Source organism: Chiloscyllium plagiosum, unplaced genomic scaffold (genome assembly GCF_037043375.1).
Source record: "Chiloscyllium plagiosum isolate Xiang-an unplaced genomic scaffold, Cpla_swu_hap1 HiC_scaffold_1, whole genome shotgun sequence".
Classification (NCBI taxonomy): domain Eukaryota; kingdom Metazoa; phylum Chordata; class Chondrichthyes; order Orectolobiformes; family Hemiscylliidae; genus Chiloscyllium; species Chiloscyllium plagiosum.
The window spans coordinates 62351074-62369300 of NW_028270139.1; the positions used below are offsets into that span (position 1 = coordinate 62351074).

The window sequence follows — 18227 nt, forward strand, 5'->3', positions numbered from 1 at the left end:
CACCACTTTGCTTACCAAGCTACAATCTACTTCCCTCTTAATAGCATACAAGGATCCATCCATCCTTTGGGAAAAAAAAAGTTAAAAAGACTCAAGATCGTCTGAGAAAAATGTTTCCATCTATCTTAATTTTTTTTCAATCAGTCACAGGATGTGGGTGTCTCTGGTTGGGGCAGCATTTTTTTCCCATCCCTAATTGGCCACATTGCTATGTGTCTGGAGTCACATGCAGGCCAGATGGTAGATTTCATTCTCTGAAGGGCATTAATGAACCAGATGGGTTTTCCCGACAATCAGCAATGGATTCATAGTCACCATGAGACTCTTAATTCCAGAAATTTATTGAATTCAAATTCCACCATCTGCCTTGGCAGGATTCAAACTCAAGTACCCAGATAATCACATGGGTCTTCTGGATTAACAGTGTACTGATAATGCCATTAGGCCTTCACCTCCCCCAGTTGGTGACCCTAGGTTAAAATAGTGTCCCACGAGTTCTAGATTCTTCTACAAAAAGAAGTAACTTTTCTGCATGTATCCAATCAAAAAAGGCTGCATACTCTATAATGTACTCATTATAGTTTCATGACTGTATGACCAAATTTAACATTAACGCCATTTACAAATCTGGTGCTGCCAACATAATGAGTTGGATCTCAAACAACAGAGTACAGGAAAAAAATAGACAGCTTAGTGGCATGGTGTAAAGACAAAAATCTCTCCCTCAATGATAACAAAACAAAGGGGTTGATCATCAATTTATGAGAAAGTGGAGGACATGCCCCTGTCTGTATCAACGGTGCTGAGGTGGAGGCGGTCAAGAGCTTCAAGGTGCTGGGAGTAAATATCACCAACAGTCTGTCCTGGTCCATCCAGGTCAAAGCTAAAGTCAAGAAAGCACCAATACCTCTACTTCCTCAGAAGGCTAAGAAAATTCAGCATGTCCAAAATGATTCTTACCAATTTTTATAGATGCACCACAGAAAGTATCCCATCCGGATGCAACACGGCATGGTATGGCAACTGCTCTGCCCAAGACCGTAAGAAATTACAGAGTTGTGAATGGAACCCAGTCCATCAAAAAACTAGCTTTCCTTCTATTGGCTCTGTCTACATTTCCCACTGCCTTGGGAAAGCAGCCAACAGAATTAAAGACCCCTCTCACCTCAGTTATACTCCCTTCCATCCTCTTTCATAGGGCAGAAGATACAAAAGTTTGAAAACACGTACTGACAGATTTAAGAGCAGTTTCTCCCACACCATTATCAAACTTAGGAACAGATCACTCACGGATTAGAGTTAATCTTTCTCTGCATCTTCTCTGTAGCTGTAACACTATATTCTACATTGTGTTCTATTTCCCTGATGTACTTATGCAAGGTACAATTTGTCTGGTTACCAAGATCTTTCTTGACCTGAAATTTCTCAATCAAGCTATCTCTTACTTTTCCAAACTCCAGCAGATACAAATCTGCATTTCTCATAACAGAACCTTTCCTCATTAGACAGCTCATCCATTTCATGTATTCGTCTGGTAAACCTTCTCTGAACCATTTACAATGAATGTTCACCTTTCCTGAAACAAGGAGACTAATGCCTACAGTACTCCAGACATGGTCTCACCAATGCCCTATATAACGGAAGCATAACATCCCTACTCTTAGAGTTTAATGTTTAGCATTAATTGCATGTAGTCACTATATGTGTTGCTATTAACGTGCTAATTGAACAATGAGCACTGTTAACCTCACCATTATTTCTACCTCAAAATCCAGACCACAGCGTCATTGCTCATTAGTTCTTTATCAGTTAAGCAGAGAACATTGTTATTCTGACAAATAGAAGCTTCACACTGCCAGAACATTGTCTGTAAAATTTTGCATTAAACATAAACTATTAGAAAAATGCATGGGGATGACAGTTACAGATGATTGCTGCCTAAATCTGTCCTTTTCTGCTGTGTTAAATTGCTTCAATAAATACTCAATCTAAGGATCAATGTATAGAAATTAAACGTTCCTATGGTAGACAGCATGCATGCTCATAAATAATGTTGGGACAGATAGTAGTAGCATCTGCTATCTGAGCACCGACACACTTGTTTCATGATAGACTGAAGTTGCACCCCACATAATAAATCTGGATTTATAAAAGAATTTTTTCTAAATCATCCAACAGCATTCAACTAAATGCATTTTAGAGCGAGAGTGGAACTAATATATAATATTTCACATTAATGCAAAGTGATTTTGTGCTTTAACCTACAAGTGGCAGTGTAACTGTAGCCTAAGGTGAACTTGACTTGCTATTAATAGGATCACCTTTCTGTCCTTGTTTATTAGCTAGGCTGTTATCACCATAAACTACCTGTCTCAGCAAGTTTATCAACTTATTTTTCTTACAGGTTGAAACTGGACCTCTGAAAGAGAGTTGACCTTTTGTTCTCTGCACTCACCTTTCAGGACTTCATCATAATGACTGACTAGAAAGTCCCCATTCGACCTCACCTACAGATCTGTTTGGCATATTTCTGAGCATTTATACATTAGGTCAGAAAGCATCTCTCATACATTATTAATTTCTTTCTAGCAATGAACTGAACCTGTGACCATAAACAAAAAATGCAAAGAAAACAAACTACTTTGTAAAATGAATCTACGTTTCACAAGAACCTTTCTATTCAATTGCCTAGACATTCTGTGTAAAACCAGTAACACCCCATGAATTTCCTTTCCCTCTCCACTGGGTGTATCTCTGATGAGGTGTAAGTGAGGACTGCAGATGCTAGAGATTAGAGTTGAGAGTGTGGTGCTGAAAAAGCACAGCAGGTCAGGCAGCATCCGAGGAGCAGGAAAATCAACATTCCTGATGAAGGGCTGTCACCCAAAACATTGACTCTCCTGCTTCTCGGATGCTGGCTGACCTGCTGTGTTGTTCCAGCACCACACTCTTGACTCTGATGAGGTGTGCCAGGTCCATTGACTAAAATTGTGTTGCTGGCCTTGGTGTAATTTTGTAAAGGAATTACGTCTCCCTCAGGAGCTGTGCCAATACTGAGTGTTGCAACAGAGGCCTTAGGCAGCTCTATCACATGCCATACACTGACTGCCCTGCTTCAATGGCAGCCAAAGTACTTACATTCCACCATTCTAAGTGGCAGGGCTACAGTGGAAATAAGATGCAGAAATCTGGCTTCTCTTCACAGATGCTGCTAGACCTATTGAGCTTTTGCAGCAATTTCTAATTTTGTTTCAAATTCACAGCATCCGCAGTTCTTTCAGTTTTCAGTTCTAAGTCAAGACGGTATTTAGTTTGAATAGGAACTTGTAGGTGGTGGAGGTTCCATGCATCCTCTGGTCTTGTACCCCTCGGTGGTAGAGGTCATATATTTGGAAGTTACTGTCAATGAAGTCACGGTGAGTACTGTGTTGCATCTGGTACATAGTACACAGTGCTGTTACTGAAAGTCACATTCATGCCATGGAAGTACCGGACAATGACCATTTCCAACATGAGATCATCTAACTACTTCCCCTCAAGATTCTTGGAGTTACCATTGACTAGATACACAACTGAATTAGTCATAAAACTACTGTGCCATCTACAGCAGGTATTCTATTGTGACTAAATCAACTCCTCACTCCCCAAAACCTGTGCACCATTTGCAATGCACGAGTCAGGACAGATGGGATACTCTTCACTTACGTGAATGAGAACAGCTTTAAAAACACTTAAATAATCACTTACTCTAATATTAGTGGACAATGGCAGCAGTGCGTACCATCTACAAGGCAAACAGCAGTAACTCACCAAACCTTCTTTGATAGTAACACTTAAACAATCTCTGCCACATTAAAGGACCGAGGTAGTTGGTGCAAGAGAAACCATTATCTTTATATTTCCTTCCTGATTTTGAACTACAACATCATTCACATCAAAACTGCATTAAAATCCTGGAAATAATGCACTTTCCACCTCCACCCACTTTCCCAAACAGTATTGTAAGTACCTTCAATATGGAGACCACAACAGTTAAAGAAGGTAGCTCACCAAAAACTTCTCAAAAGCAAGTAACTATGGGCATTAAATGCTGGTTTTGCCAGCAACACCTACAATCCAAAAAAAAACAAAACATAACATTCCCAAGTATTTATACATCGAACTATCAAAAGGTGAAATTCATGTCCAAGGTTTAAATAGCGGCAGTTTGATTGTCGAATATGTGACACAATATGCACCAACAATGCCTCTTGGCTTTCTTGAAACAAAATGGAGATAATAGATGAGGTAGAACGAATCTATGTTCTAAATCACACTTGAAACATTACAATGCCATTCAATGTCACTGACTGAAAGGAAACAGCTGATTTTTTCCATAAAATTTGGGAATGTCATAAAAGGATACAGTTTGTGAAATTACATTCCATACTGTCAGAAAGAAGATTATGGCCTATAGATAAAATCAGAGTGGAAGCTAGTATCATTGAAAGCAGCAGGAACATTGTAAGACACCTGTTAGAATGTTCTGGTCAACTGTGACAAAGAAAGATGAATTCCCTTTAATTGCAGCACTGAGTGGCAGCAGGAACATTAGCACCTCCTGTAAAACCTCACGGCAGTCAGCTACACAAGATATCGATGACAGTTTTATAAGGAACTTGTCAACTTTCTCAACAGCTAGAACATTTCATACTAAACCACATGAAGGGATTGTTGCATATGGGCTTGAAAACATTAAGCACCACATACCATGATGATGTCATGCGGAATTGTGGGTAAAACAGAATAGAATTCAAAGGAGTGAGGCCTAAGATCTTTCCTAAAGTCTCCACTACAAATGCCTGTCACATCAATGTAACTTGTAGCTGGTTGTTAACAAACAATAAACTTCATTTTGTTAACTCTAAGAGGGGAGAGAGAGATTTTAAAAATGACATGAGGGACTTTTGTTTTACACAGAGGGTAGTTCACATGTGGAATGAACTTCCAGAGGAAGTGGTGGATGTGGGTACAATTACAACATTTAAAAGACCATTTGGATAAGTACGTGAATAGGAAAGGGTTGGAGGAATATGGGTTAGGAGCAGGCAGGTGGGACTAGTTTAGTTTAGATTTATGATCAGCATGGACTGATTGGACCAAAAGGCCTGTTTCCATGCTGCATGACTCTATGAATCTTCTAGATACAGAAAGAAGTAGATCACCTCTACTATACCAGACCAGGCAGGCCCTTGTAGTTTCCTTAATTTTAAGAGAATGGTGAGAGCAACCTTCATCCTGAGCAACAGTTCATACGATATTGTGAGACTGCATGTCCATACAATAGAGTTCAGTCAGAAAGATGAATAAAAACATTGGTACAAAAGATATATTTCTAAGGACAGTCATAAATGACAGAAAAATAAACAGAGAGTTACAAAGTTTTACAAAGGACTTCCAAAGCTCAATGACTAGACAACTGTAGGGGTGGCCACCTATGACTGGAAAGCTAAAACATTCAAAAGATCAGAAGTGGAGTACAGGTAACTTGAAAGTTTGTAAAACAATTCCAGAAACAGGAAGAACAAGATCAAGGAGATTTATGAAAATAAATACGGTAGTTTTAAAAATCAAGGCATTGCGTAAGCAAATACCAATGTTGGTTACTGAGCACACACCTGGTTCTTCAGTAGGCTTGATGTAAATTAGGGTAATAGTATTAATAGAGTTTCTGATGATCACAGAGGATAGAATCTTAAAAATTTAGCTATAAATGCTTCAGACTTATAAAGTCTAAAGGTAACAAAAACAAAGGGATTCACCCGATGAGCTGAAGCAGGGAGAAATCGTGTTATGAGCAGTGCTTGGTCAAAGGGCAAAACAACTTGAGTAGGAGCAGGTGCAGTAAAAACATTTGATGCTCTTGACATTAAATAGAAACTTGCCCATGTGCAACTTTAAAGAATATATTACTTTCTAATCCATTATCCACCCTACTAAGAATTTATATGGCAGTGAGAAGTCAGCCTTATACAGGCACATAAACCTCATTTTTGCTGTATTCTTAAAGCAACCTTTGATAGATTTTGCTTCCCAGTTAATATTAACTAACAAACAGCTCATGACAGAACAGCATTTAAGTTTAGCAAATCTCTCTGTCAATGCTCAGAGTAAACTGTTTCATAAGGGTGAGAGTGGTTATACTATCGAGAAAACTTATTGATGTGTTTTGTCCCTTTAAGAGGGCCAAGTTATGTAGATTGGAAAGTGTAAGCACTGTGTGCAGGTCACAGATGCAGCAACTGAAAGTCTTTCTCTTTGAGAACTTAAAAATATGTTATGGCTTTTCTTCATGCATTTTGACTTTTTCATTTTCACTTTTCAAAAAAAGCTCTTTGCATATTTATTTGATGTTCATTGTTGCATGTTTTGTTGCATTGCTGATGGCTATGGTTTCTGTGGCTGCCATCTAAATCTGAACCGTGGGGATGACATGAGATGTGCTTTTCTCTCTTTTTGCCTTTCCTACAAAAGCAAATAAGGAAAAGTGGAATAAAAGAGAGGCAGGTCACTTACACAAGAAGCAAATTGCACCTCCTCTTGCTCAAGTTGTTTTGTCTTTACATTGAGCACTGATACTACGGCATGTCGGAAAAGATTTGTTCTTGCAATTTCCCTGCATTAGGAATGCAGTGACAAAGTTGTGCCATTTTCTTCAGCCTGACATTTCAGGCATGATTCATGACAGTGGCTGCTTTGCCTTTGGCTGTGAAGTTGATAGACAGCCTTGAACTTCTACACTACTGGATCACTCCAAACATCTTCAAGGGATACTCATATCAAAATAGATCTGCATCTTACCAGTGCTGACAAGTGACAAAATAAGTTGTTAAGAAGGGCCACGATTCCAGAACATTCCTTGTGCAAAAGCAACAGAAGTAGCATGAAGGATGTGGCAATTTTGAAAAAAAAAGGTAGTTTATCCGCTCCCATTCCTGGGGTAGAAAGCATCATGATAGCAGATATTGCATTATTTAGATCCCTATGCTACAACCTTTATGAACAGCATAATCTATCGTTACATTAAGCTGATGAAATAGACAACATCATGAATGAGACTATTACATTGATAAATTATTTCATTCCAGCCTTTTTTGAAGGGGGAATAGGACTGGGAAAGTGGATCTTAGATGACAAAGGATATTGTATAATATTTGAGACAGAGGGAAAAAAAGGGAATATCATGAAATATACACAGCAACCAGCAGCATTGTACAATTCATCATTACATTGCGATAGAAGTTTGAGTATTTGGATAAATCTAATAAGAGGGCATTAGGAAACCAATCTTAAACTAAACTGTATTCAATGAACGACTTCTTGCAAAAGAAAAAGGCCTTGCCTTCCTAAAAATGATTCAACAGCAATGAAAAAACATCCAGGTGATGACGAACAGGGGATTCGCAGTGATATGTTCTAAGTGCAGATCCTAATCGTGTCCTGGAGAACAAACCAATCATTCTCTTTGAAATTTATTTGTTGCCATGGAAACAATTTGAAGAGATACGATATGAGCCTACATTTCTAAAATACATAAGAATTATAGAAGGAAATATGGACTAAAAGGAATCTGAAGTAGATCCACAACGAATAACGATCCAGCTTTCACTGTCACTACATCCCCTCATCAGTGATAATGACGACAACAGTTTACAAATCTTATTTGACTAAAAGTGACAAGCAATACATGGATTAGATCAATAACTGAATAATGTATTTTCTACCAGCATTTTTTTCCAGTAATTTATTCTTCTTCTTGAAAGGTGTTAATTATAGAGTCATAGAAATGTACAGCATGGAAACAGACCCTTCGGTCCAACCTGTCCATGCTGACCAGATATCCAACCCAACCTAGTCCCACCTGCCAGCACCTGGCCCATATCCATCCAAACCCTTCTTATTCATATACCCAACCAAATGCCTCTTAAATGTTGCAATTGTACCAGCCTCCACCACATCCTCTGGCAGCTCATTCCATACACGTACCACCCTCTGCGGAATTAAACTCCATCTGCCACTTCTCAGCCCATTGGCCCATCTGGTCCAGATCCTGTTGTAATCTGAGGTAACCCTCTTCGCTATCCACTACACCATCAATTTTGGTGTCATCTGCAAACTTACTAACTGTACCTCTTATGCTCGCATCCAAATCATTTATGTAAATGACAAATGTAGAGGGCCCAGCACCGATCCTTGTGGCACTCCACTGATCACAGGCCTCCAGTCTGAAAAACAACCCTCCACCACCACCCTCTGTCTTCTAACTTTGAGCCAGTTCTATGTCCAAATGGCTAGTTCTCCCTGTATTCCATGCGATCTAACCTTGCTAATCCCTTTCTTGTGGAGTGGAGGAAAAGGAAACATAGGAAGGAGGCAAAGTTTTTCACGTCTAGGTATCCCTCCAGTGCCCTGTATATGTAGTGATTAAATATGTAGTGTGAAACCAGCACAATCATGATCTCACTAGAAGTTCACATAGGTTCACTTTTGACAGAGGTCCCTGGATAACGATCAGGAGCCTAGAATTGGTTGGTATCTGCACCCTAACGCAGGAACATTGAAGCAAAACTGTACTCCTATGACTGCAACCCAAAACAAACTATTTTGGCGTATATCAGAGACAATAGCTGTAACATCTTACGCAGCTACTCACTGCCTATACTCACTGAATTATTCACACAAAGGGGGAAAGAAAAATAGGTTGAGACAGGGATTACTGTAATGCTGGGGACCCTGCCAGTCACTGTGAAGATAGTAAACTTGACTGAAGATCAGAAGTCCCACCCCGAGCATGAACCTGAGCCTATCATTTTCAGAGGGACAATAATGGGGAAAGCACTGTATTAACATAGACCATTACAGCACAGTACAGGCCCTTCGGCCCTCGATGTTGCACCGCCCTGTCATACTAATCTGAAGCCCATCCCACCTACACTATTCCATGTACGTCCATATGCCTGTCCAATGACGACTTAAATGCACTTAAACTTGGTGAATCTACTACCGTTGCAGGCAAAGCATTCCATACCCTTACTACTCTCTGAGTAAAGAAACTACCTCTGACATCTGTTTTATACCTATCTCCCCTCACTTTAAAGTTGTGTCCCCTCATGTTTGCCGTCCCCATACTTGGTAGGAACAGCTATGGGTATGTTACAGGTTTCTTTGAATAGAAGAGTACCATTTACAGAGGTAATGTGGTTCGGGATCTTTCAGGATGGTTAAAGATAGTTATCAATATGAATAAATGTGGATGGACTAATTGAAACTATGAAGCTTACTGAGACTATCAAAAGGGTGAAGAGTAACTGTCAAAAGTAGTTGTCAAGGCATTTAAAACTCTTGCTGTATAAATTTTTGAGATACAACATCTAGAGTGTTTAAAAAAAAGCTTGTTTTTTCATGTTTTTGTTGGTTCAGAACTATAAGATCAATTTCATAATCTTCCATTATTATCATAGGATACCTGTGATTTCATCGATTGACTTCATGTGAATAGTGACTCTTGAAATGGCACTGTGAAGTTCAATGTTTTTATAAGGGATTATATGTTTGAATGAAACATTTGTTGTTACAAGGGATTATGCAACTGAAGAAATGTAAATGTAGTGCAAGAGTTTTTATCAGTGAGACTGCCTTCACAGAATTAAAGAACTGTTGCTAGGTAGAACGACACTCAGTCCATTATGTCAGCACCTTCTCCAAATGAGTATTCCAAATGATTACTGCTATTCTCCTGCCTTCCCTTGGCAATCCTACACATTGTTATTTGAAAAGGAATCATCTAATTCTCTCAATATCTCCGTGAAACCTACCTCCCTCAGACTTTCTGCCAGTGAATTCCAAACCCTAACCAATTGCTTTGTGGAAGAAAGGTTTTTGATCACATCACTTTCGCTGCTGTTACTAATCATTTTTAAAACTACACCCACTCATTTGTAATCTTTTCACAAATGGAAAAGGCTGATTTCTCCCTCCAGAATCTCAGAATTTTGAATTCTTCAATCTGATCACCTCTTAGCTTGTTCTTCTCCAAGAACAATCCCAGTTTCCACAATCCTTCATTTCTGGAATCACTCTCATAAATCTCTCCTGTGCTGTCTCTTGTATATTTGTAACCTTTCAAAAGTTTGACACCCAGAAATGGATACGATGCTCTACTTCAGGCTGAACTACAGATGTATTCACATTCAATGTAACCTCCTTGCTACTTTATTTTGTGTGCCTTGGTTAATTTACGTTTACAAATTGCTTTCTCAACCTGTCCTGTAACCATTACAAAATAAAATCCAAGGTTCAACTGCACATGCACTTCCCTGTACCCTTTATATGATACTGTCTCTCTAATGTTCCCTCTACCAAAATATATTACCTTACACTTAGCATTGATCTTCATCTACTACCTATCCACCCACTCCATCCACTTATCTGAAGTTCTCCTTTCAGTTTGCAATGGTTTCAAATATATTTGCCATCTGCAAATTTTGAAATTGTGCTCTGTACACTAAGGTTCAAATTATTACCATATATCACAAGAAGCAAAGGTCCCAAGTAATCTTCTCAGAGAAATTCCATTGCAAATCTTCCCCAGCTTGAAAAAATCCTAAAATCAAATTTATAGAACAGGAGGGCATTGTTCCATTGTGCCTGTTCCAGCTCCCAAAAGAGCCATCCAGCCAGTTCCATTCTCCACTCCTATCTCCCTAGAACTTTAAATAGTATTTTGAGAGTAATACTGACCATTACTCACTTTCCTGTCATTCAGTCAGTTTTTAAAATCCTTTTTTGGAAAGCAATATCTGCAACGGACACTTGGAACTTTGGTTTAAACTTGGCATGGGCTAGTACTATATTAGCATATGTGCTAGAAAGGGCCACAGATGTGTGTTGAGGGCATAGGTTGACATGGGTCGAACGAGGGGTTCTGGGGTGGACAGCCTGGCCTATGTTGGGATGGAAGATATGATTGGTTATAAGTGTGGTTGAGGACATGAGGTTGCACAGGCTGAAATGGATAGGCATGAAGAGGGTGTTAGGGTGAGGTGAGATGGTATGGGAACTGCAGGGAAGTTTGATATTTCATTTTACTTTTAAAACTTTAATAAACTGTTGGAATAATGAGCCAGATCTTACCCACAAGCTAACACTGCACCCAGCGACAGCTACTGCTCTCAGAATCACAGAAGTGTTATGGCACAGCAGGAGGCCACACAGCCCACTGCACCTACACTTGGTGTTCCATTGGTCTCCCTGCCTCCCAGGGAACACGGTCATCCCATAATTAAAACTGCAAATTCAGGGGCCGCTTGGGCTGGGTTGGGTTAGTGGAGGCAGGATCTACGAGTGAGAAGCCAGCCCGAAAAGTTCATTTTTCACTGTGTTTGAGATCAAAAGATGGTGGTTATTAAACATTTCATTGGTTACCCTGATTTGCATTTAAACGAGGTGATTTTGCAACATCAACAGGTCATCAGAAAGAGCCTCTGACAGTGTCCTCTGCACAATGCTTTGGTGAATGTTAATTTCCATACATTCTAATCTGCCATTCCAGGACAAACTATACCATGGCTTGCCTTCTATAAAACTACTGAGTCCATTTGCACTCATCTTCATTCAATTAATCAATATCTGTTGGCTCACTGTACAAACACACAGGGAAAATGGGATAATGAAGCACAGTATACCAATGGTGCCTTTACAACTGCGAAGAGCAAAGAGGAAGAGGGGAGATTCAGCCACCTAAATCTTTCAGTTTTATTTTACCGTAACTTGAATCTGAGTACAATGATTCAGGATTAGTGTCAGAGGGCGAAATTTCATTTTGACACAATTGAATCATAATATAAACATTTCATTTGTTTAAGGAATACCAAAATTATAGCACGTGTACAGGTCATTTGACTTTTCAAACCAATGTTGGTGTCAGCATCCTGATGTACAGTTATTGGTAGCTCACTCTGTCCCAGTATTAAACAACTGAGCGAATGCTGAAATGTAGATGCCTTCACATAACAAAGCATAACCTACCTTCCTTCAATCTTTTCTCAGTTACAGTTTTTGTAGTGTTCATGGCCTTGTAGAGGAAACCACACAAAAAGCTGGACTGTGAGTTATTAGAAAGGATGCCAGCTTTAGACAGTTCATCAATCTTTGGAAGGACTATGGATAAACAACAAATAAACAATGTTCAGAATGGACTTAAATAAGGAACGTGTTCTCATAAAATGTGCTTCTAAATGTAATGCATTTTTAATCTTTATTAAATCTTTGTGACATATAAAGCAGGAGCACATCATTATTGGTCTTGTACTCAGCAACGGAATCAAACTCATGACTTGTATTAACTCACAGCTAGTATTTGTAAGTGTGTTAAATTCAAACATTTTACCCACTTCTAAGTTTGAACAAGTTATATGCAAATGTTTCCATCCTGACAGTGAAACTTTATGTTTTGAGTGATCAAACCTCCCTAAGTCCATAGGGTTTACTTTTACACAAGAAAACAATGGTTGGCAGAGTGAAGCTCCTCACCCCAATCTTAGTCATATTCTCTTAACAGGCACACAATTGTAGGCATGGGAAACCAGCATATTCTGAAAGGGTGCGTTTTCTAAGTATAAACATGATGGCTTGCATTTAGTAGTTCTAAAACAGCAAGTGTAACAGAGTGTTACAAGGGGACATAAATTTAAGGTGAAGGGTGGAAGGTATGGGGGGGATGTCATGGGTAGGTTCTTTACCCAGAGAGTGGTGGGGGCATGGAATGCGCTGCCTGTGGGAGTGGCAGAGTCAGAATCATTGGTGACCTTTAAGCAGTAATTGGATAGGTACATGGATAGGTGTTTAAGCTAGGATAAATGTTCGGCACAACATCGTGGGCCAAAGGGCCTGTTCTGTGCTGTATTGTTCTATGTTCTATGTGCTTACTGTTAAGCACCATAGTTGCATAGATTATTGGCTATTGTTATCACATATAGTGAAAGATGAAAAGATGCCTGAAGGAAACATGTCAATTTTTTTTTAAAAGTCACTATCAGAAGCTGAAGGCTCTCCAGTGATCAGGATCAATTTTATACAAAGGAATTCACTTTGTCCTCAGTGCTTCACACACTAACAAAAGCAATCAATTCTCCAGCACACAGGACACAAGTCTGAAAAACAGCCCAATTGACAGCCTAGAGATCTGCTACACAAGGTCATTGCCAATGTCTCCCAATCGCACTGGGGGTGAGGGTACAGTGTATGATTGCAAGAAAGCAAAATATGGCTGGGGTGGAAACAGAAACCAACAGAGAATTATAGTGAGTTTATTTAAGTTTGAGGGAAGCACCCCTTGTTCCTGGAAACATGGTCTGAAGAAGAGTCACAATGGACTCAAAACATTAACTTAGTTTCTCTCTCCACAGATGCTGCTGGACATGAGTTTCTCCAACATTTTCTGTTTTTTTTTTATTTCAGAGTTCTAGCTTTTGCAGCATTTAGCATTTACTGGAAAGGCACTTGCTTCATGATTTTTGTTTTCAAGCTGTTGAGTTTTCCAGGCACAGATAACCCAACCATCCAGTGTTACAACCAGAATGACAATTAAAATGAATGAGATGAACCAGTTTCCCATAAATAAGTTGGCTGGCCATCCTTGTCCTGCTTCCATTTGAACTAGAGGTAGGCAGGTTCAAGATTTATTGGTTTCTGCTTCCAATATATTTGCTTTGCACCTCTGACCAGCTGTGACCCACCCATTTTTGGGAGTCAAACTTCAACCCTTATTTGTTTGGTAGGTCTACAAATGACTATCTTTCTCTTTCAAAAGGATGAAATAACTTCATGTAAACTTCAATTTCTGCAAATTTTATAACATCTGTTAGAAGAAACAGCAGGCTTCATCTACCTACATCTTATAAATAGTCAAATGTGTTCAAAGTTGCTTAATTAATTCGTAAGGAATTCTGGTGCTAACCAAACACAGGCAGTCTCCGGGTTGCAAAGGGTTCCATCCTGGACTCCACTTGCAAGTCAATTTGTGAGCAATTTGGAACACAATGCAGGACAAGCTAAAGCAGCTATCCGTAAATACAGAATTGTCCTTATGCCAGGTCTTTAAAATTACACCCCTGTATGGGACTGTGTCTATAAGTACAAGCATTTGGAAGTTGGACATTTGTAAATCAGGGACCCATGAATTCACAAAATCAACTTCACATCTGACTGTAAAAAATATGTTAACTCTCAAAGTTCACACCATTTTGGTTGCAGGCCATAAATAAAAGTTTTACCTGAGAGTTTGTTATGGAACAGGAACTCCATTTGTAACCGTTGGCCAGCTTTCTGTGCCAATAAGTAAGGGGTACAGTAAGTAGGTTCTCCTGTTGCACACATGACATCTGCCCCACTGAAAACAAGTGACATAGTCTCCAAGATATCCTGTGTCACAACTGCTTGACATAAAGCCTGTATATGAGAATAATAGGATAGTAAAGAATGGATAGGCATAATTACAAGATTAAGTTTAAAAAAAAACAGGTAGTTCCATCTTTACACGTGAATATGCATTATCCATCAAACAGAGCTTCAAGGACAACAGATGCAATGAGATGTCTGCAATATCAACACTTCAAGTTAGAAGTTAATTTTATTGCACATAAGTGATTCAAACCAGTCATACAGTTTTTATAATGAGCTGAAAAATGTGTTGCTGGAAAAGCGCAGCAGGTCAGACAGCATCCAAGGAGCAGGAGAATCGACGTTTTGGGCATCAGCCCTTCTTCAGGAATGACAAAGGTGTGCCAAGCAGGCCAAGAGGAAGCTAGAGAAATCTGCATTCATCGCTTGTGGTTTGAGGGTTCCTAGGCGGAAGATGAGGGACTCGAATCCTCCAACCACAAGGGATGAATGCAGATTTCTCCAGCTTCCTCATTTCCCCTCCCCCCACCTTATCTCAGTCACAACCCTGACTCAGCACCGCCTTCTTGACCTGCAATCTTCTTCCCGACCTCTCCGCCCCCAACCCCTCTCCGGCCTGTCACCCTCACCTTAACCTCCTTCCACCTATCGCATTCCCAATGCCCCTCCCCACCTTTTATCTTAGCCTGCTTGGCACACCTTCCTCATTCCTGAAGAAGGGCTTATGCCCGAAACGTTGATTCTCCTGCTCCTTGGATGCTGTCTGACCTGCTGCGCTTTTCCAGCAACACATTTTCAGCTCTGATCTCCAGCATCTGCAGTCCTCACTTTCTCCTAGTTTTTATAATGACCATGTCATCCACTATGAGTAGAAAATGCTGTAAACGCAGCCAGTCAATAACCATGGAGAGAATACTTAAGGTACACTTTTAGTGTGATGGCTCTTCTTCAAAACTAAAGAGATCTGCATGGCCATATTTAAACTTTGGCCCAAATAGCCCTCAACTATAATATCCCTGTCACCTTTCTCTAGCCTGTCTAAGCAACATTTTTCTTGAACTTTACTCCTTTGTTGAACTTAAAGGTGTCAATTTCAGAATCCATATCAGGCTCAAATATGCTTAACGTTTTGAAAAGGTACATCAAAATATTCTGTCTGGTCCAAGAGAGTTCAGATTTTGCTTGTGTGGATATATGGCTGTGTGGATGCTGTTTTTGATTGAATTCTGCTTTTGTTTCCTGATATGCTTCATATATTTCAGTTTTCAATGACTTATTCCTGCATCATGAAACTTCCTTTCTCCCCACCTACCATGTTATAGAGTGGAACTGTGCAAATGTTAAGAATAGAGATTTTTATTTTGGATCGTAAATATGCTTTTCTAAAAACAAAAAATAATGCTAATAATTCTTCCAATTGAGAGTTTTCTTACTCAACTTTATAAAATGAACTATGTGATCAAATAGAAGTTAATAGATTGTAATAAGCAAATTAAAAGTTTTTTTTTAAAAAAGGATATCAGCTCAGGCCACTTGATATTTACGGTTTCAATTTCTGTTTTTGTTTCAGCTGTAAAGACAATATCCACAGGACACAGACATCACTGTCTAGGCCAGCATTTACTGCCCATCCCAGACGGTAGTTAGGACTCAACCACATTATGGTGGGTCTTGAGTCACAAATAATCCAGACCAGCTTCCTTCCCTAAAAGGACATTTGTGAACCAGATCAGTTTTTCCTGACAATTAACAATAGTTTCATGATCATCATTAGATTCTTAATTCCAGTTTTCACTGAATTCAAATTCTTCCGCAGCAAGATTCAAACCCAGGTCCCCAGAACACTACCTGAGTCTCTAGATTAACAGTGCAGTGATAATACAACTAGTCCATCACCTCAACGGATTTTCAGCATGTCTTATTTATTTGTCTCATAGAAATTTGAATAATGAGTGGTTCAACAAGAAAAAAATGTCTTCTATATGGATGTAAAAGGATAAGTAATTTTTCACTTCTCCCCCTTAACTATTGTTATGTTAAAGACAATATAAATAAAAGAAACCAGATTTCTCTACCAGAGTTAGCTGAAGAAAGATCTTTCGCATTTCTAGCAGCATCAATTGCTGAGGCCAAGTAGTTAGCATTAAAAAAAACCTACTTATAGGGATAGCACCAAAATAGAAGCCATCTAATAGCAAAACATAATTAGGAAGGTGAACTAACTTGCATCTCAACTGAAAACTTTACATTGGCAGGTATACCAAATGGTTTGATTTTATAACCTGGATTATAGCACAAAATATCTTTTTCAGTTTGGGCTACTTGTTTAATTGAGATTAAAGTGCAACATTTGCCACGCTACAGATTCTTTGCACCACGTTCAATATTGTAATTCCTTGAAAGCATTCCTGTACATATATTTGCTTTAGTGTTAAGTGGAAAAAGTGTGACATGGTAAGAAAAAGCAAATTTCTCACTATAGTAGAAAAAGCAATATTACAAATTTAATCTCCTGGAAATATTGTATTGTTAAATAAAAATTAGTTGGAAAAAAGTCTTAAAAGCTAATAAGAGATAGGGTTAGAAAAAAAAAATGTCATTGCACTTACAGATACAAGAACAAGGCTTACATACATCTGTGTAAAAAGAAAACATCATATTTGAGAGAATACCAACTTATATTACTAAATAGCCAGTGTCAGTTTGCATAGTATTGAATCAGCTGAATAAATAGGGTAAAGAACAAACATCTAATTTTGAGGGTTTTTTCCAAATGGAGCTCCACTTTTTTTCCCAAAATTCTCCAAAGTAATGCAAACTGAATTTTGAAGAAACAATATCAGGAAGCATCAGGTAATGTCAAATTATTCTGGGAGGAACTCGCATTACCTTGTTCAGTTCTTCTTGGTTTAGAAAAGGAGAGAGTTTTCTTCGAAATTTTCCTTCTTTGTATTTTTGAGTGATGAATTCAAGACGATAGTTTGGTGGAGCATCCATATCCAATTCTTCACCTGCTTTGAGATTGGCTGCCCAAAAAGCATTGGCTGTTTTGTTTCCTACAACAATGAAAAACTGAAATTCAAACAAAAGGCACAGCTATTAAAAATGCTGGCACCAGTACTTATTGGCACAAACATGTCTATTTGCTTTCAACTTCAAAATTCAACTTCTTGTTTATAAAACACTTTGGGCGGAATTTTTGTTTAACCCCTGAGGCAAGTAGTTTGAGTCCAAAATTTTAAGACTGGCTGCTCCTGTTTTGGGATAAAGTGTATGGCATAGCACAATCCACATTCCAGGGTGGATTGGAGGGAATCTGATGGGAGTCGGCAATACTGCTTCTAATCACAGATCCAAGATGACCACAAGAATTGCCAAGTACTGGGACAGCTTGTCCAAAATGTCTCAGTTGTCTCATGTTTTCTGAGACCTCTTTCTTTGGATGGTATGGTGGCTCAGTGGTTAGTGCTACTGCCTCACAGTTCCAGGGACCTGCCTCAGGTGACTGTGCTGAGTTTCTCATGACTGTATGGGTTTCTGCCAGGTGCTCAGGTTTCCTTCAACAGTCCAAATATGTGCAGATTAGGTAGACTGGCAATGGCAAATGTGGGGTTATGGGGATGGGGTGGGATGCTCTTTGGAGGGTCGGTGCAGACTCAATGGGCCAAATGGTCTCTTTCCACATTGTGGGGATTCTATGTTTTTTTTCTACTTGTTAGGCCCTCTATCCCTCAACCTCCATACTCCACCATGACCCCAGGCCTCAATTTCCTAGGATTCCTTACGTA

The 18227-nt window shown here is 39.2% G+C and overlaps 1 protein-coding gene and 1 long non-coding RNA gene across 6 annotated transcripts in view; one reads left to right on the plus strand and one right to left on the minus strand.

The window, feature by feature from the left end:
- The window catches only part of arap2 (ArfGAP with RhoGAP domain, ankyrin repeat and PH domain 2), a 311926-nt gene that overhangs the window by 118837 nt on the left and 174862 nt on the right, over positions 1–18227 (minus strand). For all 5 annotated transcript variants that reach the window (XM_087987064.1, XM_087987070.1, XM_087987078.1 and 2 more), the window contains exons 13-15: positions 17329–17511; positions 14313–14487; positions 12067–12198 (exon numbers count right to left, since the gene is read on the minus strand). In XM_087987064.1, the coding sequence (XP_087843190.1) occupies positions 12067–12198; positions 14313–14487; positions 17329–17511 (490 nt within the window). The remainder of the gene's footprint in view (positions 1–12066; positions 12199–14312; positions 14488–17328; positions 17512–18227) is intronic.
- Positions 1–18227, plus strand: part of LOC148152129 (uncharacterized) — a 170644-nt gene that overhangs the window by 11028 nt on the left and 141389 nt on the right. The window lies entirely within an intron of this gene.